At 41.5% G+C, this 27,360-nt stretch overlaps 2 protein-coding genes across 2 annotated transcripts in view; one reads left to right on the top strand and one right to left on the bottom strand.

The window, feature by feature from the left end:
* The window catches only part of EPG5 (ectopic P-granules 5 autophagy tethering factor), a 125,855-nt gene that overhangs the window by 75,587 nt on the left and 22,908 nt on the right, over nucleotides 1–27,360 (bottom strand). The window contains exons 10-23 of the mRNA XM_012556797.2: nucleotides 26,695–26,850; nucleotides 23,198–23,355; nucleotides 20,950–21,104; nucleotides 18,117–18,257; nucleotides 16,965–17,129; nucleotides 15,758–15,877; nucleotides 14,786–15,045; nucleotides 13,004–13,144; nucleotides 7,882–8,026; nucleotides 7,438–7,635; nucleotides 6,936–7,046; nucleotides 3,708–3,830; nucleotides 2,687–2,853; nucleotides 1,219–1,440 (exon numbers count right to left, since the gene is read on the bottom strand). Coding sequence (XP_012412251.1) covers nucleotides 1,219–1,440; nucleotides 2,687–2,853; nucleotides 3,708–3,830; nucleotides 6,936–7,046; nucleotides 7,438–7,635; nucleotides 7,882–8,026; nucleotides 13,004–13,144; nucleotides 14,786–15,045; nucleotides 15,758–15,877; nucleotides 16,965–17,129; nucleotides 18,117–18,257; nucleotides 20,950–21,104; nucleotides 23,198–23,355; nucleotides 26,695–26,850 — 2,262 coding nt within the window. The remainder of the gene's footprint in view (nucleotides 1–1,218; nucleotides 1,441–2,686; nucleotides 2,854–3,707; nucleotides 3,831–6,935; nucleotides 7,047–7,437; nucleotides 7,636–7,881; nucleotides 8,027–13,003; nucleotides 13,145–14,785; nucleotides 15,046–15,757; nucleotides 15,878–16,964; nucleotides 17,130–18,116; nucleotides 18,258–20,949; nucleotides 21,105–23,197; nucleotides 23,356–26,694; nucleotides 26,851–27,360) is intronic.
* LOC111821350 (protein sidekick-1-like) lies at nucleotides 9,904–12,987 on the top strand. Its single transcript, XM_023735389.1, has one exon. The coding sequence runs from the start codon at nucleotides 11,019–11,021 to the stop codon at nucleotides 11,538–11,540; it is 522 nt and encodes a 173-aa protein (XP_023591157.1). The 5' UTR covers nucleotides 9,904–11,018; the 3' UTR covers nucleotides 11,541–12,987.

Here is a 27,360-nt window from a genome sequence, read left to right as displayed (position 1 = left end):
GTTTCCTTTGTTTTTACTTTGTTTAGGTTTTACAAGAACACAGCACATTTAGCTAAGATCACTGGTATTTTAAGCAATTGTCTGCAACAACAGGTCCTAGAGAAGCAGTCTACAATACATAAATTACTAGGTGGGGGACCAGGAGGTGGCATTGCTTTGCTCAATAGAGTGGAAAATTACTTCCTTCACCTCTGGGGCAGCCTTTCTAGGGAGCGAGACATGGGTAGCGTTTTGAGGCTCTTAAAGGGACAAGAATGGGCAGCTCTCTCTTTTAGCTTCTGATTCCGTGGGACAGATGGCCAGTTTATGAACACACTGAAGGAAGGAGGATTTAAGAGAGGCAGGAGGGAATATCAAAAGCTTTCCTGGCTGATTTAAAATGCCCAAAGATAAAGGTTTCCCAGTGGTTAAGTCTGGTTAAATACGTTTTCCTTCATCCAAGCCAGATGCAGGGAGAAATCATGTTAGAGGCTAAGAGACTGTCCTAAGGGCTTTGCAGGCAGGGAAGCCTGAAGCCAGTGCTGGATGAAAACCCTGGGCTTCCTCACCAAGACAGTTTGTGTTCAGGCTTGGTTATTAAGAACCATTTTTATTCATGGTTAATTACTAATAACCATTTTTATCAAATCTTATTTATAAGACTAATATTTGGTTGATTTCAAGCAATAAATGAAAGGTGAAGGGATAGTGTGAAGGGGACCCAAACTTACCTCAGAGTTCTTAACCTTTTGGGGGATGCAAATATCATGCGTAATTTTATAAGCAGCTTTGGGAGACTCCCAGATACCCCACCATCACCCCAGGTGATCCATGAATCCGTTAGAGAGTCCGTGAGCCCTCTTTTAAGGACCTTGCCTTTGTCATTTATCTCCTTTGCCAAACTATCCTAGAAGGTTTTAATAGTTTACATGCTATGACGAATTGTGTTGGTTTCCTTCTGTTTTTACATAAAAGAAACAGAAGAGGGTATCAGCCCTCTAATTTATAACCTATCACTCAGACTCCAGCCATTTGACAGAGGTACATCCAAATTACTGATTTGCTTCTCATGAGGAACACAAACATTTCAAGATGCAAACCTGTATCAAAGCCACATTCCATATCCAATCTAACAGGGTTAAGACAACAACATCTGGCAATTTGCAATACAAGTAACAGCTCCAGGAGAGTACCTGTGCAGAAAACAACAATGTAAATAGCTAAATAACCATGTGTCACCTCACGAGTTCTGTGTGCAGCTCTGGTGATGTCAGGAAACCAGGGGTGCCCGCCTGGCTCACACACGGCCCTTCGCTGCCCTCTGCTGGAACGCGAAGGGCCTTGCTCGCAGCATGGTGGAAGTCAGCCACCTCGGTCAGGCGCCTCTTCATGTCTTTCAACAAATTCATATGAGCAGGACTTTGAAAAAACTTTCTTCCAATACAACCATCAATGGGTAACCTTAAAAAATACAAACACAGATCTATAACTTTTCAGTACATCTGTGTGTAACAAAAAAAAAAAAAAAAGCTAAAAAACTAAAACTGTTGCCTTCGAGTTGATTCCAACTCATGGAGATCCCAAGTGTTACAGAGTACAACTGAGCTCCATAGAGTTTTCTTGGCTGTAATTTTTACAAAAGCAGATCACCAGGACTTTCTTCCACACTGCCGCTGAGTGGGTTTGAACCACCAACCTTTCAGTTAGTAGCCAAGAGCAAACCATTTGCACTACCCAGGGACCTATGGCTGTGTACAAACCAAAAAAAAAAAAAAACCTGTTGCTGTCGAGTCAATTCTGACTCATAGCGACCCTATAGCACATAGTAGTACTGCTCTCATATGGTTTCCAAGGAGCAGCCGGTGGAGTCGAACTGCCAACCTTTTCGTTACTAGCCAAGCTCTAAACCACTACACCAATATGGCTCCAGGGCTGTGTATATACAGCATTAAATTAATACCTATTATTCCTATCTCCAAGGTTCCCATGATAGGATCAAACAAGATGGTGTACATGAAACAGTTTAAAAAAGAATGAAATGCTACACAAAAATCAACATATTATCACTATTTAGAGAAATAAATTAAAGATGATCCCTGCTCTTGAAGACCTTGCAATCTGGTAGAAACCAGAAGTGACAAAGAATCAACCTTCATAGTTTGAAAGGCGTGGCCTAAGAGCACGAGGGTGAGCTAGGAACTGGGCTGGGAGCTAGAGAGAACCAGCCAGTAACAGAGGCCAATTCTTGGCTGGTAGAGGACCTTCATGCCTAGCGGAAACATCAGACTCCCCCAAACACGGCCCACAGGCTGCCCACACACAGCCTGGTCTTGGTTCACACCAGCACTACTCAGCGTAAGGTCCCCTCACAACGAGCCCATGACAGTTCTGTGGTCACACAAGCAGCCTCAGTTTGGGGCAGTTTCTCTCCCTCTGCATCTCCTAAGCTCCTATGCTAAACCTTGCCCAGACCGCCTGAGGGTCTAATCAGTTCCAGGGTGTTGTCTTCTCCATGCCAGTTAAGGGGGAGAGTAAGGAGGGAGCTGCCACAAGGACCTCACACTCCAAAACGGAATTAAACAGAGGAGAAAGGGAAACTACTAGCACCCTGTCACCAAACGATGAGTCTAACTTACACTGCATAAGAAACTCAACAGTGCAAAGGCAGGAATGGATTCATGGAAATTTACAATACTGGCTACCATACCCATACTGCGGTCCCGGGCGGTGAAGATACAGGAGGAAGAATTTCTGCCAAATGAGTGGCAGAAGAGGGTGATCAGAAGGCGTGACCAGAGCCTGGTGGGCCCAACGATAAATGAGCAGCCTCTGGAGGGACGGGACGATGGGGAGCTTCAGCTGGGCCTGGGCTTTCTACAAAAGAAGAGGGCTTTGAGCAACCATGACATGAACAAAATGGCAAACATAGTCTGTACTCTAAGTGATCCAAATGAAGCGCTGAAAATTTTGTTTTCAATTTGGTAAGGAAAAAAAGTCACATAAAACTTCAACCCACTATCTAACACTTTAACTTCTCTGGTAGCAAGAAATGTGACAGCTTTTTTTCTGTCAAAACAATTCACAGACCCCAGAATTAGAATGGGTTGTTTAAGAGTCACCTAGTCTAACTTCGTTTCCACTCCTGAAATTCTTTCACATTTAAAATGCTATAGTGCAAAGAAGAAGAATGATAGGAAAACCAAAAGTAAATTTTATTGTCAAACTTTATCAATCTTTTGATTAAAATTTAGATTTTCAAAGACCTTTCTAGAATGATAAATTCCTTGGCAGGCTCTCAAACCCAAAAGCAAAGTCTATACTATGGGATCCTAAAATAGAGGCTCTTTAAAGTCTTACTCCAGTTTTCCTCACACTAAGACTAGAAGTCAGCTGGGGAGCTCTGGATCTGACTTCTAACAGGCTCTCCAGGGAATTATGATGCACGAGACAAATTGAAACTTGCTTTGAAACAATGGCAATCACCTTCACACATGAAGTGTGCACAGCCTTCAATTACTAGGTTGTGACTCTCATTGTTAAATGAACCTTGGGAAAGAAGTGTACATGGCAATTTTACAGGTTTAAGTAATAGTTTGGTTACTGTGCTTTCCAAACATTCGCAACAAAAGGCAAAAAAAATCACAGCAGTTCAAAAGCTACAGGTGAATCCATCAGCATCAAAGTATATGCCACTTTCTACCACTCAAACGCAGAACTGCTATTTGCACCTTAAGAGCTTGGTCAGGGGTAAAAGCAGGGTTTATAACCAATTCCCCTTCGACAACTCTTCGGAGCTGAGAGTCTTCTTCAAAGATGGATTCCATGTTCAGTACAGTCCATGCAAACCAGACCTACAATGACACCAGGCACAGGAAAGGGGAATGAGCAGCAAACTCAGACTGACAAAACACATCCTGATATTTCACAGATGAAAATCTTCTTATCACAGCTCTCTGTCAACAAATATTAACACTGTCTAAAGTTAGCACAGGTAAAAACACGAATATTTTATAACCTATCCCCATTCTTGTCATATATAAATTTAGATAAAACGGATCATTAGAAAACGTTAAATTCCTTTTGAAAGACTACTGTGGTGATAAAAGATGGATGTTCGTTCACTCAGTATTTATTGGACAGGTTCTGCATGCAGTATTTATTGGACAGGAAGAAGGACCAGACATGAGCTCTGCCCTTAAGTTTTCCATCTATTAGAGGAGACAAGACTAACATATAAGTAACCAAGATGGGAAGTGAGGAGTGGTGAGTACTAAATCAGGGGTGGGAATACAGTGCTATGCGAAGCTAGAGGCAGGAGGGCATAATCCCAATAAGTACAAGTAGTCCCTCATTTATGATGGGGTTCCATTCCAACAACTCTGTCATTTAAGTCAGTTCTGACGTAAGTTGAATACATTTTTTTTTTTTTTTCGTTTTCATTATTATTGTCTTCTATTATCAATGTCTTTATACAGCTGATCTTTTATTTGTCTTTGGGGGTTGGAAACATTACATGGAAACATTACATAGAAACAGATATATTTTAATACATAAATACATTTAAAAAAATACACAACTCATAAAAATTTACTCAGACGATGAAGAATTGGACAGTGACATTTTGTCAGTTGCAGTAATAACTGCACTTCTGGATCGTCTGGATTACCCCTGGGAATGGCATTTCTAGTCAGAAAATTAGTGTCAGTTGTCTATATGGTCCTTTTCTTTTTGTCTTCATATAGTGCATGGCAACATTTCACTGCTTCCTGAATCTGCCTGTTGACTTTAGCAAAGCGATCAGTGTTTAGGTCTATGTTTTCAAGCAACTGAAGCCCCTGATTTAGTTCAGAAAAAGCTAACCCTTTCACTGTAAATTTGTCTCAGTAGAGCCTTTCAATGACTGAAAGATAAGTTCCTCGTCCTCATTATTTCTTCCTTTTTCAGCATTTCTTTCCTCTTCAAAATCCATGAAGTCCCCATCTGTCAATTCTCCTTCTTAAATTCAGCATTCTTGCTATATGAACAACTTTTCCACTGATCTCTTCCATCATGTTATCCTGATGCTTCTTATAGTGTGAAACGCTAAATAAGATCACGCTATAGGCCCAGGCTGAGAAAGATGTGGCAGTCTGCTTCCGTAAAGATTTATAGCCTTGGAAACCCTATAAGGCAGTTCTACTCTGTCCTATAGGGTCATTATGAGTTGAAATAGACTCAATAGAAATGGGTAATGGGTAATGGGTAACAGTCCTAGGCTACAATGAAGTTGGCGTCAGTGTCATAAAAATGAAGTCGGAGTATTAACGGCTGTCGGGCACATGCGGAGTTCAATTGTCATATGGCATTAGGGTTGAACACCGCCTAACTTTCTGTTAACAACTCCCAGCACCGACAATGACTTCACTGTAGACCAGGCCAGAGCCTGCTATACGGCAGTGTTTTGAACAGTAAATCATAAAACTGAACATCTGCAAGAGAACATCTGAGAATGATAACATTAGCAAATTACGTGCAGCAACACTGTCTGTAGCAGGACTTCAAACTGGTTCGAACCAGTTCAGTCATGGCTGACAAAGCAAACCAGGAACAGACAAGAAGTTTTACAATTTGGCAGATTCAGCACGGGAATAATTAACAGGTCAAAGCCCTGGGATGCGAAACTCGGAAGAGGCATAGTGAGCCCTTTCAGGAGCCTGATGCACGAGACTGGATTGTTGGCAGGACTGTAGGAGAGCACCACACATTCAAAGCAGTGCAGTTGGCCGCCATCTTTGAGCAGGGTGCCATCATCTCTGAGCAGGGTGCTGCCATCTTTGAGCGGGGCAGCGCAACTTCGGACTGTGCTCAAAAACTAAGGGCAAGAGATTTGGTTATCATGTAATGCATATGCTGCCCTTGTTCTCTAATAGGGAGATTAAGTTTCTAGCAGGGCTTCAACTCGTAATTTTTCCTGTTCCAGCTATCATTCCAGTTCGCTGTAACTTTAAAAATTCGACTCTATTCCGGTGTTGCTTCCTCAGCCACGACTGAATCGGGCAGAACCAGTTCAAAGCCCTAGTATGTAGTACATACTACTAATGATAAGATGTACCAAAAAAACAGTCGTAAGTACGGTTCATAGTAACTCAAATACGTCCTAAGTCGAGGACTACCTATGTATCAGAGAAGGCTCTATTAGAGACTGGAAGGAGAGTCATGCCCGGTAAGGGAATCAGCCAGGCAAAGGTAGAGTGGAAAAACCAGGGGTCTGTCCAGGTAACAGCAAAGAGTTTGGTTCAGCTGGATCACATGAGATTGGGGACGAGCAGGAGGTAAAACTATGAAGGCAGGATGAAGAATGTTATTACTGGTTTAAGTAATCAAATGGAGATATATTAAAACATACAAAGTCTAAGAGGTGATGATAATAATGAAACTAATGCTGCTGATGATAATGATGACAACAATAATAACAGCCAACACTTAGTGAGCCCTTACTATGTGCTAACTGCTGTTCTGAGTGCTTTACATGTAGGTGCAAACATCATTCTCATTTGACAACTGAGGAAACTAGGAAAGAGAGGTAAGTGAGTTCCCTGCAGCACACAGCTGGCAAACAGCAGAACCTAAACTGAAATCTGGGCCATCTGGCTCCAGGGCCCACACTCTTTACCACTCTGCTGTCAGGCTCTGCAGTCAGGCAGACTGGAGTCTGATTACAAGCTGTTTGAGCCTGAGTAAGCCACTGAACCTCATTAAATTCCGGTTAACACCTCTGTAAAACAGGAATGGCAATAACACAACTTCAGCAGACGGCTGTTGTGAGGATCAAATGAAAAGGTGCACTTACACATGGTAAGTGCTAAATAAATGTTAGTGATTTTAGGCTATTAGGAATTTATTAGCAAGGATGGTAATATTAAACTTCACAAAGATAACAAAGAGTCCTACCACCCTTTTCTTGGTGGGTTTCCTACCTGAGTGGGCATGGCCAAGCCCTCCACGAAGGAAGGAGTGATGTTGCCAGCCACGATCCAGCTCACGAAAGAAGACAGCAGACTCCGGTCACAGTGGTAGCCCAAAGCATTCTACTCCGGCAAAAGACGTGGGGCAAAGAGAGACTTTAACAAAAAACCTACCAATGATCTTTTCAAGTATATCAGCATTTGTCTTACTACAGTAGAAGATTCTAATAAGACATGGATTTCTATAATAAGCCCACCAGCAGCGATAGTCCCAGCCAGTGCACTACAGCAAGATGGAGTGAGCTGGCTCTTCCTGGGGTGCTCTTTCTTCTGACTTCACTGGGCTCTGTGCTAGTGGACTGTGGTTATTGACATAAGTCATGAGTAGGACTAAGTGTAAAAAAAGGCAGTGGCCACCAGGCAGTACTGAGAACTGTGCATTTTGGTGAACCTTTTTAGAAGGCTACAATGGAGCCTTTCAGTGACTGAATGACAACTTCTCTAACAGGCTTACCTTATGTTGCTGGTAAAGTAATTTCTGTACACAGTCTTCCTGCATCAGCTGAAAAGCTGTTTTACACAAGTGGTCCATGAGGAAGAGGATGGGTTGTTCTCGGTACCAAAGATGTTGGCTTATAAGAGCCTGAACCCAGAACTCCAACACAGCAATGGGGCCCACTTCATTGAGCTGAGTGCTTACAGATATGTGCGCCTGTGGAGAAAAGGCTCAGGTGATGTGACGGGTAATAACCAGCCTCCAATCTCCCACTGTCCCACATTTCTAAAATACCAACAAAACAACACTGACTTCTGCTGCAAAGCTTGAATCTGTTAACCTTCTTGGCCAAGTATGCCATGCCAAGTTTTGAAATGACCCAAACATAAATGTGTTAACACTAGAAGCTTCTGGTTGGGAAGATGGGTGAGAGTGTGTTTAGGGGCTTGCTAGGGCCCTGACCTGGATCATGCTGTTGAGAAGCTTCACGTTGTCCCCGTGGCTGGCTCCCGTCAGGTGCTGTGCCACCTTGTGGGTGACCTGCTGTGTCACGCCCTGAGGGATGCCACTGTCCAAGTGCAGGAACAGGAGGAGATGTGACAAAAACCTGCCAAGCACACAGGATGACACACTTTACTTTCCAATCAGGAGTCAACAGAATTTCCAGTGTCTCATTACTTGTAAGGTAACAGAAAAATTTTAAATAGATCCCGTTTTTAGACCGAAGCTCTATGTACAGTTTCTAATATATATCTTCAGGAATTTCAGAGGGATAAAGTTTTCAAATATAAATGTGGGTTAAATTAAAAGGAATTCTGCCTACCTGTAGAAGTGTAGTGAGCAGATCCACAACACACAAACACATCCAAGTTAAAGAGTATGAGAGGAAAAACCCCTAAAACTGTGTTCCACCACTCCCACCAATAAAAGCGGAGGTATTTTAAAATCATTCAGTAAACTTTTACTGGGTGTCAACTTTATACAAGGTGGTGTATGGGGCACTATGAGGGATACCATCACAGTGAAGACCTCAATTCCCTGGGTGCTCTGGGCTCTCTCCTCTCTCAGTGCCTTTGTTTCTGCTGGGTTTTCTGCCTAAAACAGTCTTTCCCCCACACTTAACCTAGCAAACTCCTACTCATCCCTCATGTTTCACCTACAATGTCCCTTCCTCAGAGCGTGCTTCCTAACCACCCCTCATCTAAAATACATCTATCTCATCAGCCTCTCTCACAGCACCGTCGTGCTCCTTCACAGTTCTTAAAATTGGTAAGTACATTCTGAGGAGGCAGTAACTTCCTACGTGTCTCATGGCAGAGCCAGGGCCTGCTTTGTCCCCTGTGTGGCAGGATTCAATAAGCAGTTGTGACTGGTGAATGAAGGCACTTCTTATTTCACAGGAGGCACAGATATAGGCCCAAACCACTCCAGAATAGAGGAAAAGTTACAGCAGGAAAGGTACCAGTAAAGTGCTGTAAGAGTTCAGAGAACAGGACCTGGAAAGAGTCTCCACTGCTTGAAATTTAACAATCAGAGAAAAAACATTATAGACCATTACATCCAATTTTAAAATATTGTCTAAAAAATCACAATACTATTTAACCCTTACACTCATCCTATACGAGAGGTGGTATTATCCCATGATACAAATGAAGAAATGGAGGATATGAAAAGTTAAGGAACTTGCCTGTATTCACACACTAGTAAATGATGGAATAAGGACATATGTGCTAGCCAGGGAGCTCTGGTGGCACAGCAGTTAATAGCTCAGGCTGCCAACCAAAAGGTTGGCAGTTTGAATCCACCAGCTGCTCCTCGGAAACCCTATGGGGCAATTCTACTCTGTCCTATAGGGTCACTATGAGTTGGAATTGACTCGACAACAACAGGTTTTGTTTTTGTGTGTGTGCGTGGGAGTGTACTGGCCAGATGACAGCATTCCCAGACTTGCCGGGTGCCTCGGTGCTTATTTAAAGAAAAAAAAAAAAAGGTTCTCAGGCCCCACCCAATTCCTACTAAAGCAGAATCTCCAGGGGAGGGACTGAAAAATTCTTATTTAACAAGCTCGCCCATGTGATTCTCATCATCAGGCAGGTTTGGCACACTCCTTTAAAAAATGGCCCCTGTAATGTTCCCCTTGGGCCCTTGGATATTCTGTCTGTCCCCTCACCCACCTATCAAGGGCTCCTCTACATCTGACCTTGCCCCCCGCCCATCACTCTTCATGAGGTCCCTACAGGTGATCTCCTCCCTGCTCCCTGGATGGATGGTTCTCTTTCCACCTCTATGCCTTCACTCATGCTAAGTCCCAGCCTGGCCCCTCTAAACTCTCCTCTCAACCCCCTACCAAGAGTGAAAAAGCCCTGCCCTGCCTGCTCCTCTCCACTGGCCCAAAGTGTACACACCCTTCAAAGCTCAAACAGAGATCCACCTCTTCCATAAAGTCTTCTTTGTAGGGCCATTTGTTGCTTCTGTTCACCCTACATTCTCTTTCTCCTTTCTAATAACTGTACAACCTTTCCTTAGTGGGACTGGCCCTCCCCCATGCTATAGAATTCTGGGAGGCAGGGGCTCTCAATACAGAATCCCCGTCCACCTTCCTCTCAGGACTGGTCAATCCCATGGACACAGAGACTGGCCCAGGGAGAGCACGTGATCTAAGTCGGACCAAGCAGGGATTGTTTTATAAGAGCAATGACATAAATAGTCTGTCTTTCCCAAACGGAATTAGGATGACACCTAGTTCTCTCTGTATCCAGGCACCTCATTCTCAGGGAAAAAGTACACCTGCAGGAGAAAGCCAAAAAGAGAGAGAAGAGAAGCAGGGCCAAAGGACTTGAGACAGGGGATAAAGAGAGAGAAAGAGAAACACTAGTCCAGGGTTTCTCAACTTCAGCACTACTGACATTTTGGGTCCACTAATGCTTTGGGGGCTATACTGTACACTGAAGGATGTTAAACAGCATCTCTGGCCTCTACCCACTAAATACCAATAGCATACCACCACTCCTACTTGGTTGTGACAACCAAAAATGTCTCTAAACATTACCAAATGTCCCCTAGGGTCAAAATCACCCCCGGCTGAGAACCACTGCTCTAGACTGACCTAACGTTATTAGAAGCTTCTGAATCCCACTCTGTCAGAGTTAAGTTCTCTCTTTTCCAATCACATGAGCCAATACATTCCCTTCTTGGCGACACTAGTCTGTATTGGGTTTTCACCATGCAATCGAAAATCTTAATTAACATCCCATCCCTAATTCCCTCCCTCCCTCCTCAAGCAGCTATTTCTTTTACCATAAACTCCACGTAATTTTACTTGCTGTCTGGGGTTAAGTGAAGGGTGGGTTGAAGAACAGTAATGTGAAGGTGTATTAGAAAAAGAACTAGAACCACAAGGGGAGCAGAGAGGCACCGGATGGCTGCAGACAGAGTCTAGGCCAAAAACACCCAAGTGGAAGCCCTGTTCTACAGAGTGGTGGTTCCTCCTGGTGGTGGCACTCTCCAGCCTGATTATCATCCTACTGGTGGTCTCTGCCCTGATCTTGCATGGACAAAATAAATACAAGAACTGCAGCACAGGTAAGAGCATCTCCAACATGGAGGGGTCCATGATCCTAGACAGTGGAGGATTTGCTGCCCTGGAAAACCACCACCACCACCTTAATGTCAAGTGTACCTTCTCCAAGAAAAATGGGACCAGTTCCCTTCCTCAGCCCAGTCAGGGCAGGCTGCGCTACTCAGACAAGGACATCTGCAGCAAGAAAAATGGGGCCATGCTGACCAGGAGCATGAACCTCAAGGAGAAGTCCTTGGACACAGCCGAGTCCAAGGCCACCAACTCTGACTACAAAGATGAGCTGCCCAAGCACTCCTTCATCAACCACTACATGAGTGACCCTACCTACAACAATTCCTGGAAGCACCAGACCCTGGCAGCAAGGCCACGGTGCCTTACCACTATGAGGAGTGCCAGGCGGGTGAGTGTGCACCCTGCTTCCAGACAGCGGTCACCATGCAGAGCTCAAGTGGCGTCTACATGCCCCCAGGCCTGGAGCCCGGTGCTCACATGCTGCTCATTGGCTTCTCCACTGCTCACTGGCTTCTCCTCATTTGTGTGAGCATGAGCTATAGGGCTGCTATCAGGGTACAACGGATGTGGACAATCACATGTCTATTTTTTTTAAGGCAATCAACTCCAATAACCTGAGCTAAAGTTTTTGTTTAAAAAAAAATTTCTGATAAGTGATGTTTTTAACTACTTGTGAATACTAATTTCAATTAGAACAGTTTTTTTAATAGCTTTTTGTAACATCGCTGCAGGAAGCAGATTTTGTTCCTTTTTCTTTTCTTTTTACAAGAAGGTGTATCTCCCTGGTGCAATGGCAACTGGCACCTCTGTGACTTTAGAGAAACTTAGAGCTCCCTAGTCCTGGGTTCTCCATCCTAAAGACCACCTATGAAGACCGGAGAAAACAGCGTGGAGGGAGGTTGCAGGGAAATCTCAGAGCCACCTCCTGGCTGACTCCTTTCTCTTTTCTACCTCCTCTTTCAGTCGAATCTCATTCTTCTCCATCTTCCAGTATCTTCCAGCTAGAGTTCACTCCTGGGATTCCAATCACAAATGTTTCACCTGGGCTCAGTACTTTCTGACCCAACTCCTTGAATTTCTAAAATATCCTTACTTGGCAGTCTCTAGACACGGAATCAGCTCTAAAGTTCCAGGCAACGGGGCACGAGTCTAAGATAAGGAGGTCCCATTGGTCCCTGCTGAGACACCGCTGTTGCGTTCTTTGACACTGCAGTGGTAAAATATCCGGGGCTCCCTCCACCCTTCTAAACCCGATTTCTTAGAAAGAAGCTTGAGTGGTGTAATTGGCTGCCAACTGAAATGTTGGCGGTCAAATCCACCAGCAGCTTCATGGGAGAAAAGACCTGGCGATCAGCTCCCGTAAGATTATAGCCTAGGAAACCCTATAGGGCAGTTTTACTATCACATGGGGTCACTATGAATTAGAATCAATTTGATGGCACCCAACAACAACAATTTTGCCATATAATGCAAATACAATCTATACACCATAGCATGGTCTTCCCAATATTTTGTTATAGAACTGATATCACCCCAAATGTCTTATTTTCCCAACAAGATTATAAGTGTCTCATGGATGAGCACCTTCCTGTGTAAATTAACCACTTGTAAAATACTGTACTATGCATAATAATTCAGGCATTTGAAATCAATCTGTTTTGCTATTGTTACAATGACATAGTCATTTTCTGCTCAACGTCAAGGGCACTATTCCCAGAATCTAATGGAAATAACTGATTCTTCAAACACTAATAAGTTTTAAGCAATTCAAAATTAAATTATAAAGGAAAACAGCTTTCATGATAATAAAACTGGCATAACCTAATAACCTGAATTCTAAATTGGGATACAGCAACTTTTCTACCTCATAAAATATACACTATTGAAATATCAATTCCCTATATTTCACTTGAGAAACCAGAAGTCATAGCCATTTGCACTTGCTGGGCTGTTCTCCAAAGAATGTTCCCTGCCACAGATGGAGATACTTACTGCTCATTCTTCAGAAGGTAATACTGGCAAGGGTAGAACAAAGGGAGAATCTTGTCCAGAACATGGACCACTGTTCTCAAATGCCTCAACTGGACCAGAACTCCCAACAGTGGAATGCCTTCTGCACAGAATTTCTCAATGCTATGGAAAAAGGAAAGGGCAATGAAGATACAACATGGCCTGTTCATAAAACGATGTCCTTATGATGACCTATCAGCCTACATGCTACCTGGATTACCTCAGGTCTCCAATATATTTTTGCGTACCCAATTTTCACATAAGAATATTAGAATCAGAACTCTGGAAGTAGAAAGGAACTTGATATGGATTGAACTGTGTCCCCCAAAAATATGTGCTGTAAATCCTAACCTCTATGCCTATGGTTATAATCCCATTTGGGAATGAGTTGTCTTTGTTATGTTAATAAGGCAGGTTTAGTGTAGAGTGTATCTGGAGTAAACTTCTTTTGAGATGTAAAAGAGATTAAATGCAAGCTAGTAAGCAGAAAAAGGCAAAGAGAAATGCCAAGCCACATAAAGATCACCCAGGAGCTGAAGCTCAAAAAGACAAGGACCTTCCTCCAGAGCTGACAGAGAAAGAAAGCCTTCCCCTGGAGCTGGCACCCTGAGTTTGAACTTCTAGCCTCCCAAAGTGTAAGAAAATAAATTTCTGTTTGTTAAAGCCACCTGTTTGTGGTATTTCTATTATAGCAGCACTAGATAACTAATATCCAACCAAATGCAAACCTGCTGCTGTCGAGTCAATTCCGACTCATAGCAACCCTGTAGGACAGAGTAGAACTGCCCTGTAGGGTTTCCAAGGCTGTAAATCTTTACAGAAGCAGACTGCCACATCTTTTCTCCCGCGGAGCAGCTGGTGGGTTTGAACCACCTAGTTTTCGGTTAGCAGACAAGCATTTTAACCACTGTACCACCAGGGCTTCTTGATGACTAAGACCAAACTTAAAATTTCATCTATATTTTCTTTTTAAAGATGAGAAAAATGAGACTAGGAGGTGAAGTGTTGTACCCAAATTCACATAAATGGTTAGTTTAGGTTCAAAATGAGAGCTCGAGTTTGCACATTTCTAGTCCAGAGCACTTCCTACTATGCCATATTGTTTCTCAGATGGTGCTTCCAACGGGCTCTCCTTGTAAAGATATTCCCACAAGATATTAAAGCAAAGAGAAGATTCCAAAGTTAGCTCAATCTGTCAGTGTAAACCAGCATAAAAATCTGCTTATCCTTTGGCTCGCTTCACACAATCTATCCTTAAGAAACAATCTCATATATGGAAAAAAATATGAAAGATGATCCAGATAAAGATGCACTTTCCAAGAATTACTTATAATCACAAAACTCAGGCAGGAATGACAAGTTAATTTTGGAAAAATACATTCAATAGGAATATTATTGCATCCTTTTAAAATGGCACGTATAATGGCCAAGGGCAACATGAAAAACTGATTATGCTATAATGATTAGAGAAGAAAAACACAAAGTTTTATATTCATGATTATGACTATTAGAACATTCCACCGTAGGTGATAGATATAACTCTCATCATAATGTAATAAGGTGAGATGATGCTACAAATCTGTCTCATGTGAATTAGGGCAGCATTTCCCCTTGATAAGCTATTAATAAAACCTTGTTATGTGGCCCCAATTATCCCTAGATTTGATGAAGGCCTCAGATCCATGGGATGCGAAAGATGAGATCCTAGAACCACTGACTACAACAATGTTCAGCAACCCTCCAGGTTCAACCTAAACACCGTACCTGTGGCCCACGGCCGTCATGGACAGGGCGAGATAACAGCCAATGGGCGTGCCCGCTTTCACAGCCTTCAAGAGAGGATGAAACGTGGGTGACTCTGTCATGTCAGGGACAGTGCTGGAGAAGGGAACAGTTGGACAATTCTGCTGCATTCCGTAATCATTTTTATGCAATTTTAACCTCAAGATCAAGCTCCAGGCCCATTGGTTAAATGAGCTCTCAGGTGTCTCTCCATAACGAACAATACTGGCCAAATATGAAACCTAAAACAATTATTTATTTTAAACCACATTAGTCACATATAAATCAGTGAGCTCACCCACCCGTCTCCTCTTATGACCTACAAAGTCCTCAAAAGAGGAATATACTACTTACTGTCCCTCAAGTAATGTTTGATGTACTGCATTAAAGCAATTTCTCAATTGATGTATGTTTTGCTGTATGAATCCTCAACAAAATAAATAAAATTTTTAAAAAAATTTCTCACGTACAACCAACCACTTCCACTTACTTGCTAGTCACTTTGTGAACCTTATATGAGTCAGCTTAAGCAAAAAGGAAATGATGTAAAAGTTGATACCCATTCAATGGTGTGCTGGTAAATACATTTAACTACCAGTTGCGGGGAGGCGTTTGCTAATTTTGGTGGTGTAAAAACTCCCACCATGGCCAATTTCAAGCTATCAACAGTTTGACAACCAGCTTTCAAAGCTCCCAAAAATTTAACAATTGGTTCTTTTGAGCCAACACAAGCCAGCTCCCGAAAACCACCGTAGCTGAACTCAAATTATACAACATGAAAATGGTCGCATAAAGGCTACTTCTTAAAGAAAAATCTTTGTCAATCATAGAACTCAATTTCAACATCTTAAGTTGCCAAAAATGGTCTTAGGAAACCTAGGAGTCAATACTTTATCCACTCATGCCCTTTATCAATAAAGCTTTATGTTCTCAATACATAAGAGAGGGAAATACCTGCTTCATACTTTCAGAAAGAAGCCCCGCATATGGCTTCTGTGCAAGGTACTTCTGGTAAGCTTCAAGAACCATTAGAGCCACTTCAGCATGGACTGCTTGATTCAGATGAAGGACACCCTTTTAAAAAGAAAAATAACCACAGGTATACCACGTTGGGTTTTTTGTACCTTTGAACTAAAAGATTAAGCAGAACAGTAAGAGAAGATCTTGGATGCAGAACCCAAGTTTTCCAAAAATCACATCCCTTAACAGTGAAGTTATAAAATGACAATGGGAAAAAAACAGAAATCTTTAAAGAACGATTATATTGCACCTAGATACGTTTGAGCCTTATTCACCCACCATCCCAGACAAAAAAAGTATCTTTCGATTTAACCCCCACTCCAACCCAAAGCAAAATCTCCATAAAGATTTTGGGTTGTAAGTTAAGGGCATTGCCATAAGCCAGGAAGATGTTTAATAAATTAAGTCTACATTCCCTTTTCTTGTTCTATCATCAGTGAAAGTAAGTAAGTGTTCAACAATACAGGTTGAAATTGCTACCCAATTTTCCATCCAATCTTCCTTTACAGCCTGAAGAAATGGAGGCAAACCCCTAATAATAATAAACTATTATTAGTTATAACTGCCCCTACTGAGTACTTAATGTGTGCCAATACTGTCCTAATTGTTTTACTTGTCCTAATTTTTTGAACCCTTACAACAATACCATGAGGTGGGTCTACAGGTGAACAACTGAGGCCCAGAGAGTTCAGGAAGCTTGCTCAGGGTCACACAGCTAGAAAGTGGCCAAGCCAGGATCAGAAGCCAGGCAGCCTGGCTCTGCACTCAGGCTCTTCACCAATGTGCATTGCTTCGTAAGACAAGTCTGGCAATGACATACAAGACAAATTGCAGAAGGAAACGGAACCAGAAGCAGGAGAGCAAATAGGAGGAACTGCAGTAAACAGCCAGAGATAAAACCACAAATGCAAGTGGTCTAAGGACAAATGGAAGAATTTTCAGTGTGGAGCAATTTATCTACATTTAAGAGAATGCTTGCTTTGCAAAACAAAATTAAAGAGACGATCCTAAACTCTGACACAGCTAAAAGAATCTGCAGACCTTGCAAATGATAATTTCAGAGGCTAATGTTTTGAGAAAATGGTTCTTTGAAACTGATGTGTACAGAACCTAATCTCCAGGAAATGGTTTCAACACATACCTGTTCACCAAATCCCCAATTCAGTCCTTCTAGAATAACACAGGCCAGTTTATTCTTGACCGCTGTCAGGTTATAATTCAGTAACCAATCCCGAATTACAGCTATCTCGGAGGTAGAAGGTCGCCAAAGATATAAAGGCAATTCTTTAAACAAGTATAAAGAAACCTTATTAAAAAGAAAACAGTAATTAAAATCAAGATTTAGGGACAATCCTATATTACCACAGTACTACATTATTAAATAGCTTGCAAAAATTTTTCCCCAAAAGGAAGTGGGTGGGGTTTTGTTTGGTTTCCAGACAAGTGAAATGGCAACTGTGGACAACTAAATCAAATAGGAACTAAACCTGATGATACACCAAAAGCACATTTTTGCAATCCTTTGTAAAGGTCAATTTTTTCATACGTAAATTGGTACACTTCAGCTTTAGGAAAACCACCAAACTAAGACCCAAATTAAAAGTCATGATAAATCAAGAGCAGATATTCATTTCACAACACATGGTTACAAAGTATAACCAGTAACTAGTGGCTGTTGAGTCAATTCCAACTCATGGCAACCTCATGTATGTCAGAGTAGAACTGTGCTCCATAGGGTTTCTATGACTGTGACCCACTGGAAGCAGATCACCCGGCCTTTCTTCCGAGGTGCCTCTGGGTGGGTTCAAACCAGGGATGATGCAGTGACTACAAGACAGAAGAGCCCTTTGCAAATATAAGCTCAGAGAGAAATACTATCACTTTAAACACTCCTTTTGAGATTATGAAGTATGACTGCCTGCCACTAGAAGAACTCACACGTTATAGCCTACATTTTGGGTAATCTTATAGCCTTACTACAAAATCCTCATCAAGCATATCTTTTTTAAAATGGTATACCCATACAATGGAATATTATTTGGGCATAAGAAGGAGTGAAGTACTGATATAGGCTACAACATGGATTAAATTTTGAAAACATTATGGTAAGTGAAAGAAGCTAACACAGAAGAAAATATATTACATGATTCTGTTTATATGAAAAGTCCAGAATAGGCAAATCACCCTGCTGGGCCCTTAAGTGACCAGCCATTCCCAACAACTTTCCTATCTTTTCCATTATTCCATTACTTCAGCATTTAAAAACAAACAAACAAAAAATCAGTGCTCTTACCATTCCAACCTGATCAATGGTCTCTTGAACTCTATTCAAAATAACAGAAGTGATCTCAGGGTGAACAGCTGTGATGGCTCCTAAAAGCTCTCGGCCAACCTTTGAAAAAGTCTCTCTAGTGGACAAGGTGAGGTAAGACACCTAAAAAGGCAAAAAAAAAAAAAAAAAGTTACTTTTAATGACAATAATCAGTCAAAGCACATTTCCATAATTTATTTAGGATGTTTTCAAGTAAAGCAGAAAGAATCTCACTGAGCACAGCATGTCCGAACATATGTCAGAACTTCAGACATAAAACTGTCTACCCTGAAGGCTAGAAGATGAGAGGAGAAGTAGAGGAGAAAGACAACTATGTGTTTGTTACAATGACTTCAAGTAACGGACCCAGAAGGTATACCCCAAAGTTTGTAAGTAGCAATAAACCGCGCTTTTGTTCTCAAAATGTCTCTCAACTTGAGGAAATCACTATAATGATGAAAACTGAATTCATCTCTCCTACAAAATAAGATACTCAGCTACAAAGCTTCTAAAATATCAGTGTTCACCAACTCCTCCTGAACAATGTCTCTCAAACTATAGGCTGCAACCCATTAATGCCAATGACCAGCATTTTTTAAATACAATGAAACAGAACAGGAAAATAACAGTGCAGAATAGAAAAATGTGAGAGCACATCACACTAAGATTAAGTATTGCTTTAATTACATACACACACGCGTGCACGCGTACACACATACTCAGAATGCAATGTAGAATGTAATTTTTACTGTGCATTCTGGTCAAAAACATTTAAAACAATCTCATAACATGGATGAAACTGGAGGACATTATGCTGAGTGAAATAAGTCAATCACAAAAGGACAAATATTGTATGAGACCTCTATTGTAAAAACCCATGAAAAAGTTCACATACAAAATTTAACAATCTTTGTTGGTTACCAGGGATGGGAAGGGTGGGGGGGAAATACTAAATAGGCAATAGATAAGTGGTATCTTGGGTGAAGGGTGAGACAGTACACAATACAGGGGAAACTAGCACAACCTGTACAAGAAAAGGTCATGGAAGCCCCATAGACACATCCAAACTCCCTGAGGGACTGAATTGCTGGGCGGAGGGCTGTGGGGACCATGGTCTCAGGGAACATCTAGCTCAATTGGCATGACACAGCTTATAAAGACAATGCTCTACATTCTACCTTGGTGAGTAGTGTCTGGGGTCTTAAAAGCCTGGGAGCGGCCATCTAAGATACGCCACTGGTCTCATCCCTTCGGGAGCAAGGGAGAATGAAGAGAACAGGAGACAAGGAAAAGATTAGTCCGAAGGACTAATGGACCACAGCTACCAAGGCCTCCACCGGACTGAGTCCAGTACAGCTAGGTGGTGCCCGGCTACCACCACTGACTGCTCTGACCAGGATCACAACAGAGGGTTCTGGACAGAGCTGGAGAAGGATGTAGAGCATAATTCTAACTCACAAAAAAAAGACCAGATTTACTGGCCTAAAGGAGACTGGAGAAACCTCGAGAGTATGGCCCCCAGACACCCTTTTAGCTCAGTGGTGAAGTTACCTCCGAGGTTCACTGTTCAGCCTGGGAGGGGACAGCCCCATAAAACCAAATGAGACTAACGAGGTACAGGAGTCCAGTGACAAGGGCTAGAAAGCAGAAGGGGACAAGAAAGCTGGTGATAGGGAACCCAAGGTTGAGTAAGGATATTGTTGATGTGTTGTGAGATTGTTAACCACTGTCACAGGGCAACATTTGTAGTAACTGCTAAATGAGAAACTATTTTGTTCTGTAAGCCTTCCTCTTAAGTGAGAATAACAGCACAATTGGAAGAGCATAGTCAATGTCACTGAACTGTGCATGTAGAAATTTTTGAAATGGTGTATCTTTGGCTATGTGTATTTTCACCAAAAAAAAAAAAAGGTTGAGAAGTTAGAGGGTTAGTATGTTGTGGGGTTGTTAACCAATGTCATAAAACAACATGTGTACTACTGTTTCATGAGAAACTATTTGTTCTGTAAGCCTTCACCTGAAGTACAATAAAAAAAAAAAAGAATAGAAAAAAAAACATTTAAAACATTAGTTAAGAGCATAAATTATTACTTTAGCAAAGGAACTTAAGCATGTCATTTCATGCATATAAAGTATATATTCTCTCCCCAATTTTTTCAGACCATAAACATAGTCTGGAATTCCAGATCCATCTAGACCTTAACCTCATGCATGATTACGGATTGTCTATTCCTTACCAAAACTCAACTACCAAATTGCAAGAGATAGGGGTAAATGAAATGAGTGTAATTCATGTTTTTAACACTCCCTAAACCCTGGTGGCACAGTGGTTAAGAGCTATGGCTGCTACCCAAAAGGTCAGCAGTTCGAATCCACCAGGCGCTCCCTGGGAACCCTATGGGGCAGTTCTACTCTGTCCTATAGGGTTGCTATGAGTCAGAAATGACTTGACAGCGACGGTTTGATTTGGTTTGGTTATAGCAAAATGAGGAAACCCTGGTGGCATAGTGGTTAAGAGCTATAGCTGCTAACCAAAAGGTCGGCAGTTCGAATTCACCAGGCACTCCTTGGAAACCCTATAGGGCAGTTCTATTCTGTCCTATAGGGTCTCTGTGAGTCAGAATTAACTCGACAGCAATGGGTTTTTTTTGGTTTTATAGCAAAATGATGTTCCTTTGATTCTTTATCTCCTTCCATAAGTGTAGACAATAGCTAGGAAGTTACTTTTTTTAAAAAAAAGTAACCAAAAGAATCAATGAATGGACAGCCCAAAAGAAAACATTTTTAGCTTATTTATAAGACTTAATATTCTAACCTCATATATCTCCAGAACAATAATTTTTATGAAGTCTTCATCCACGTTGGTTCTTCTGGCCTGTGCCATCTGAGCAAATGTAGTCAGAAGGCAAATCTCTTCTGAGCTATTCATGGAAGAAAGACACTTCTCAAAGTTCACAAAATGCTCTGGGTCTGCAAGTTTATATCAAGAAAATTAAAAAGGAAAAAGTAAATTTATATCAGTTCAAATTACTCTACCAGACAGAAAAAGGATACAATGTTAAGAGACGTTTAGAAATACTTAAAGATACAAAAGGTCTTTCTTTTCTCCAGAATGGATTTCTACAGGCATGTAGAATGGATTTTAGGAAAAAGGCTGGACCAGATGGCCTCTGAGATTCCTAAAAACTCTAGGTATAATGTAGTCTCAGGAAACATTTAACATCTCCAGCCTTCGTTTCCCCAACTGTTTCAAAAGGTTACTTAATAAGATTAAGTGACTTGTCACTGGTCAGTGCTTTCTTTAACTGGGAAGCACTATCACTGTCATTAGCTGAGACGTCTTTGAAGGCAGTACTACCAGTACCAGGCACCCCTGAAGCTACTTGATAACTGTCAGACAAATGAATGAAGATCTTAGTGAATGAAACTGCCAAGACCAGCAAACTACTCAGCACAAACATGAGATTTAAAACAAAATAGATTGGGGCAAGAATTATAGTTATAACCATGACTGAAATACTGATAAATGTAATTAACAATAAGGTGCAATGGTTAAGCACTCGACTGCTAACCGAAAGGTGGCCAGTTGACTGCCAACCGAAAGGTGGCCAGCTGACTGACAACCGAAAGGTGGCCAGCTGACTGCCAACCGAAAGGTGGGCAGTTCGAACCCACCAGTGGCTCCACAGAAGAGACCTGGTGATCTGCTCCCAAAAAGACTTCAGCCTAGGAAACCTTATGGGGCAGTTCTACTCTGTCCTATACGGTCACCATGAGTTGGAATCGACTCAACAACACACAATAATTATGTCTTTTGCCTATTTGTCAAAGGATGCTATGTAAGCAATATTATATTTTGTCAGTAGGTGGCAGTATGAACAAACTTTGCAATACATGACAGAAAACAAAGGCCAAATTTAATGTTTAACGGAGGTGAGGTTTGGGTGGGGGGGGGGAATTCCCCTGATGAAACTATTTACAATAAAAACACAACAAGCCAACAACTCTTTTCATGTGCATACAAATTTGAGAAATCAAAAGTAGTTCATCAAACTTCCTCTACTTTCAAAATAACTTCCATGTGGCACTTACCAAACCAATTTGCATTTCCCATCCCCAAACTAGGTTTAAAACAGAAATTAGTACAGAGCACTCCCAGAATATAGAAAATTGGAATTATCATTCTAACTTACAATGCTGCAAGGTACGTATCAAGGGACAGGCCTTACAGTTTTAAAAAATTTATAAAAAGAACAAATGGGAAAGGGAAAAAACTTCCTAATTAGCTTTTAAAACATTACCATTAAGGTGGAAGAAGATATGGCAAAAGCTCTGAAAAGTCAAAGTCAAGTGAATAGAAAATATCGATCTAAACAGAAAAAAGAATTTTCTCTTGGTATTTTTAAAATCCTACTAGCATTTTGGTATTTTCCACCAGGATTCTTTTTTTTTAATGTATAGGTGATTCTTAAAAATAATTATAACAGACATCCAATTAAACAGTCTTTTTGTTTTTGTTTTTAACATTATAACCAAAACAAATACTCTGTTGTTGAGTAATGGCACATTAAAGCTTACCAAGTTTTCACCAAAATTTTTTTTTTTTAAGTACACCTGTCTATATCTTTACTTAGCTGATTAAAAAAATACAACTTAAAAATAAAAAGCTATAAGAGTTATTATTGGAATAACTGGGAAAAAAACCTGAACAAATTTCTAGACAATCAACACATACTTGTTAATTAAATTTTAAAGAAAGGGTAATTTCACACACAAACCCAAAAAGGTGCTTCCTAAAAGCTAGAACGTTGTGTTTACTGACACTCTGTTTGAGACTAATCAAATTTAGATTTAAGATACGCCTGCTGCTATCTAATAAACCAAAACAACTAAGCAGTCTCTCAAATTTCAAAATCATCATGCGTGAGTACACAGAGTGAAACACTCTCTCTTAGTCATTCTAAAAGTAAAAAGAAAAAAGCAATGAAGAGGGAAAATACATAAAGGCAGAAAAAAATGGCTGTTCCCCATGTTTTAAAATACCAGGCCAGGCGAGGCTATACCTTGGAGCTGCTTCTTGCACTCAGCAGGCTGGAGGGTGGCGCAGAGCTGCTCCAAGCTCCCGCTCTCTGCCTGGTGCATGAGGTAGAAGAGCTTCCACAGCATCTGGACCGACAGTGTCCCAAAGGGCATCTCAGACATAAACAGCCAAATGCCAAGTCTGCATGTTTTAAAAAGATCAGGAATAATTGTATATATTAGTCAGCTTGACCACACTGAGAAAGTAGACAAACTTTCGGCTGTATCATAGAAAAAAATCTTAAACCACACTAGAGCAATTTTTTTAACATGCTTCTGTCATGTTAAACACCTCAGGTGTGAATAACAGTAACAGTGAATACTCAGGGAGCACTTACTCTGTACCAGGTACTGTTCTAATTACAAGAGGTAGGAGGGAGGTAGAGTATGTAGATAGATAGGGTGGGTAGGATGGGTAGGGTGGGCTGGGCGGGTGGCGTGGGTGGGTTGGATGGGTGGGCTGGGTAGGGTGGGTGGGTACGTAGGTAGGTAGGTAGGTAGGGTATAGAATAGATGATAGGATAGACAGGAGAGATAGGATGGATAGAGAGACAGGATGGATGGATAGATACACGGACAGACAGATCAACTCATTCCATTCTCATTAAAGCCCTGAGGCAAGTACTATTACTGATATTATCCTCAATTTACATATGAGGCTACTAAGGCACAGAGAGGGCACTAAGAGGCAGAGCTGGGTTTTGAACCAAAGATCCTTTTTAAGACCTGGCTGACAGAGAGGCTGCTATTTAGACATGACTGTGTGAGCACACCTACAGGTACACATGTGCACACATACACACGTGCAGTGGGTTGCAGAGAATCAAGAGCCCTGCAGTGACGCCTCACTGACCACGGAGTGAAGCTAAAACTCCTCAGTCCAGCATCCAAAGGCTTCCAAAATATATCTCTGACCCATACTTCCAACCAGAGCCCTCTCTGCACTCAGAATATGAGGCTATTCCAACAAGCCTCCTAGAACCCCCTGCCTCCATGCTGATGTCCCTCCACTGATGAGGCCCTCCTCTGATTTCCCCCTCAGCACTACTGCAGAACTTCCACCATACCTGAGTCTGGCATTATCCTGCCTTTTACCAGTGTTTCTCACACTGTAGTGGGCAGAAAAATCACCTGGAGACTTTGTGAAAAATGCAGATTCCCAAGCCCCATCGACAGAGATCCTGATTTTGTAGGTCACAATTGGGATCCAGGAATTTGCACTTTCCAGAGTCACAGCAGGTGATCTGGCACCAAGTCGTCCTTAAACCACAGTGAAAGAAACAGCTCAAAGTTACTACAATTTATGTATACAGATGTCCTTCTTACTAGCCTACCAGCAATATGGGAGCAGAAACCAGGTCTTGTTCATCTTTGTATAAACCAGTATGTAACCTAGAGCTTTGTAATTTAATTACCCACTCCCCAAACCAGTATCTCGAAAACAACCAACTCAATAAATGCTTATTAAATAAAGCTGTATGTTATGTGAATTTTACCTCAACTTGAAAAAAATCTGAAAAAAAAAAGAGGTAAGCATTCAAAACTGTTGTACAACTATAAATTGACCAATTACAAATAAACCACATTTATTAAAAGAAAAAAAAGCTAAATAGTGCGTGCCTAATCCACTTCCATGGAACCTAGGCAGGCTGCTGGTGGCCAAAACCCACTATAGAAAAGCAACAGCTAGACACCTGTGAAAGTGATGGAGAAACTTTTCTAAGCTCAGGTGGGCCAGGCTTCTGTCTCATTAATTATCCTCACACCTCACATGGGATCTGACACTGTTTTAAAGGATCCCAAAACACTGGAAAAAAATTGTAGAGACCTTAAAAGTAATGTTATAAAATGGCGTATATTTCAGGTTATGAAATTCCCTATATGGCAAACACACAGTTAAGTTTTGACTTAGGTTTGTGTTGTCTATGTTTTTATTTGTTTTTAAATTGGGGGACAGCTACTCAAGGAAATTTCCACAGGAATGCCAAATAAATTTAAATTCCCTGGCTTTAAATATCTGTTTCTTAAATATTTCCTAAACTAAATTATATTTAAGAATAATGAACTGGCAAATGGCGTGTTATTTTCACACAATAAAAAAGAACAATAATTCTCAACGTTTTAAAATTTAAAACAAATGATCATCTTTGTGAAATACATATATATTGCTATAGAGAGAGTTCATGGCTCTCTATGCAAGAGCTAGCGAGTAGCTAGAGCAAGAGTTCTGCCACTCAGCTACACCAGCACATGGCCAAATGGCAGGAGATGGGAGATGGGAGGCTCTCCCCTGGCACCATGACAGCTACACTGAATCCCTGGCAGACTCCTGCACAGGACTGCATGCACCTCCTGAGACCACCAAGTTTATGGACGCTACAGGATGTGCAGTAAGAGTAATCTAAAGATAAATTTCTAAGCATAAGTTCTATTTATGTTAGACCCAAGCCTTACTGAGTGCTAAAAGTGCTAAGAGTTAGGCAACAAGCCCTGATCTTTCTCTAAGTGAGGAGATAATCTGTTTTTCATCTGAAACCACACAAGGCTAACAATCACTTACATTTGAATAGTCCTTTATGGTTTAAAAAGCATCTCCACATAACATATTCATCCTCATAACATATCCATGAGGTCAATGGAAAAGGTAGTATCATTACCATCATCTCCATCTTACAAATGAACAAAGTGACACCATAAATATTCACTGATCTGCCCAAGGTAACACTAAATGGCAGACCAAGACTCAGTCATCAGGAGCTGAGACTAAGAGAACTATGACAAGAGGAAGTGTAGACAGCTCAGGAGAGGTTAAAGGAGGGGGAGCTAGCAATTCATCAGTGGAGCTGCGGGGGGTAGAGGCTGGCTGACATCCCCCAGCAGAGGGAGCAGTGCTGCTACAGAATCTGCTCCTACTTCACCAGAGGCTCAGAGAAGGCAGTGAGGGATACACTGCTGTGCACCTGCCTGAGCCTCAAATGTATCCTAGACCGTAAGCGGCAGCAAAGATGGTGTCATCAGAAGACATTGTGTATACAACAAAGACAGGGGACCAGAATCCATGGCAGTCCTGGACTCTAAAATCCTACAGGAAGACAAGCTGAAAAATAAAATCAGCAAATTGTGTGTACCGTTTACTAAGCACCTACTACGTCTGACTATAGGCACTATACTTGGATCTGTAATAGAATTTATCCCTGTTTTCCCCTGCTCGAGGCCACCCCAAAGCTCAGGGGTGGCAAAACTGAGACATCAGAAGCAGGGTATTTTAAGATGGAAAGAAATCTGAAAGAGAAATCATTTCAGTTAGCAGGAGATATACTACAGATAAGGAAACTAAGGCCAAAGAATCTGTCCAAAGTAAGAAATAGATGAAATACAAGATGGCATTATTATAAGAGATCTACTTCAGTCAATGACTTTCACTCCAATCTTCTCACTAGCCAGGGCGTAATTTCTCAACAATTTTCACCACACTTCTTACCTTTTGGCTTTTAGCACGTGTAGAACAGCCCTCAAAAACAACTCATCAAACTCAACCTGTAGTTTCTCTGCGGAGTACGGCTGCAGGGCCAGTCCCAAACCTTGACTGTGGCTGACATACTGTGCCCAATGGTCACTCACATAACCAAGGGTCATCCTGAGAACGAAGACAGATGATACATCACTTACACTAACTCACTCAATATCAGCATCCTCTTGTTTAGACTAGAAGCATTAAAATTATTCAACACACATTTACTTAGCACCTACTATCTTCCAGGTTCTGAAGGTAATGTAGTGAGAAAAAAATCAAATAAACCAACCCCTACTCTCGTGGAGTTTACATTTAGTGGTGAGCAAACGGACAATAAACAAAATTATATATATATATATAGTCACAAAGTAGTAAATGATATAGAGAAAAATGAAGCAAGGATGGGAATACAGTATGTTAGGGGTTGGAAGCAGGAGAGGCCTCCCTGAAGAGGGACACCTGAGTAAGGACCTAAGGAAGGTGAGGAGTTAGTCACAAGGATATCTAAGGGAAGGGCATCCAGATAGGAGACAGTGCAAAGGCTCCTGGGTATGTCTGGTACATCTGAGGAACAGCAAGGCAGCCAGAGAGGTCCCTAAAGCAGAGCAAAGTGACAGATGCAACCTGAAGGTG

The sequence above is a fragment of the Trichechus manatus genome, unplaced genomic scaffold (assembly GCF_000243295.1).
Source record: "Trichechus manatus latirostris isolate Lorelei unplaced genomic scaffold, TriManLat1.0 scaffold00078, whole genome shotgun sequence".
NCBI classification, from domain to species: Eukaryota; Metazoa; Chordata; class Mammalia; order Sirenia; family Trichechidae; genus Trichechus; species Trichechus manatus.
The sequence above is the reverse complement of the archived record's forward strand: the minus strand, read 5'-3'. Positions and strand labels throughout refer to the sequence as shown.

What these genes read in the sequence shown, in the direction of transcription:
- LOC111821350 (XM_023735389.1), top strand. Translation starts at nt 11,019, where the DNA reads ATGGAGGGGTCCATGATCCTAGACAGTGGAGGATTTGCTGCCCTGGAA.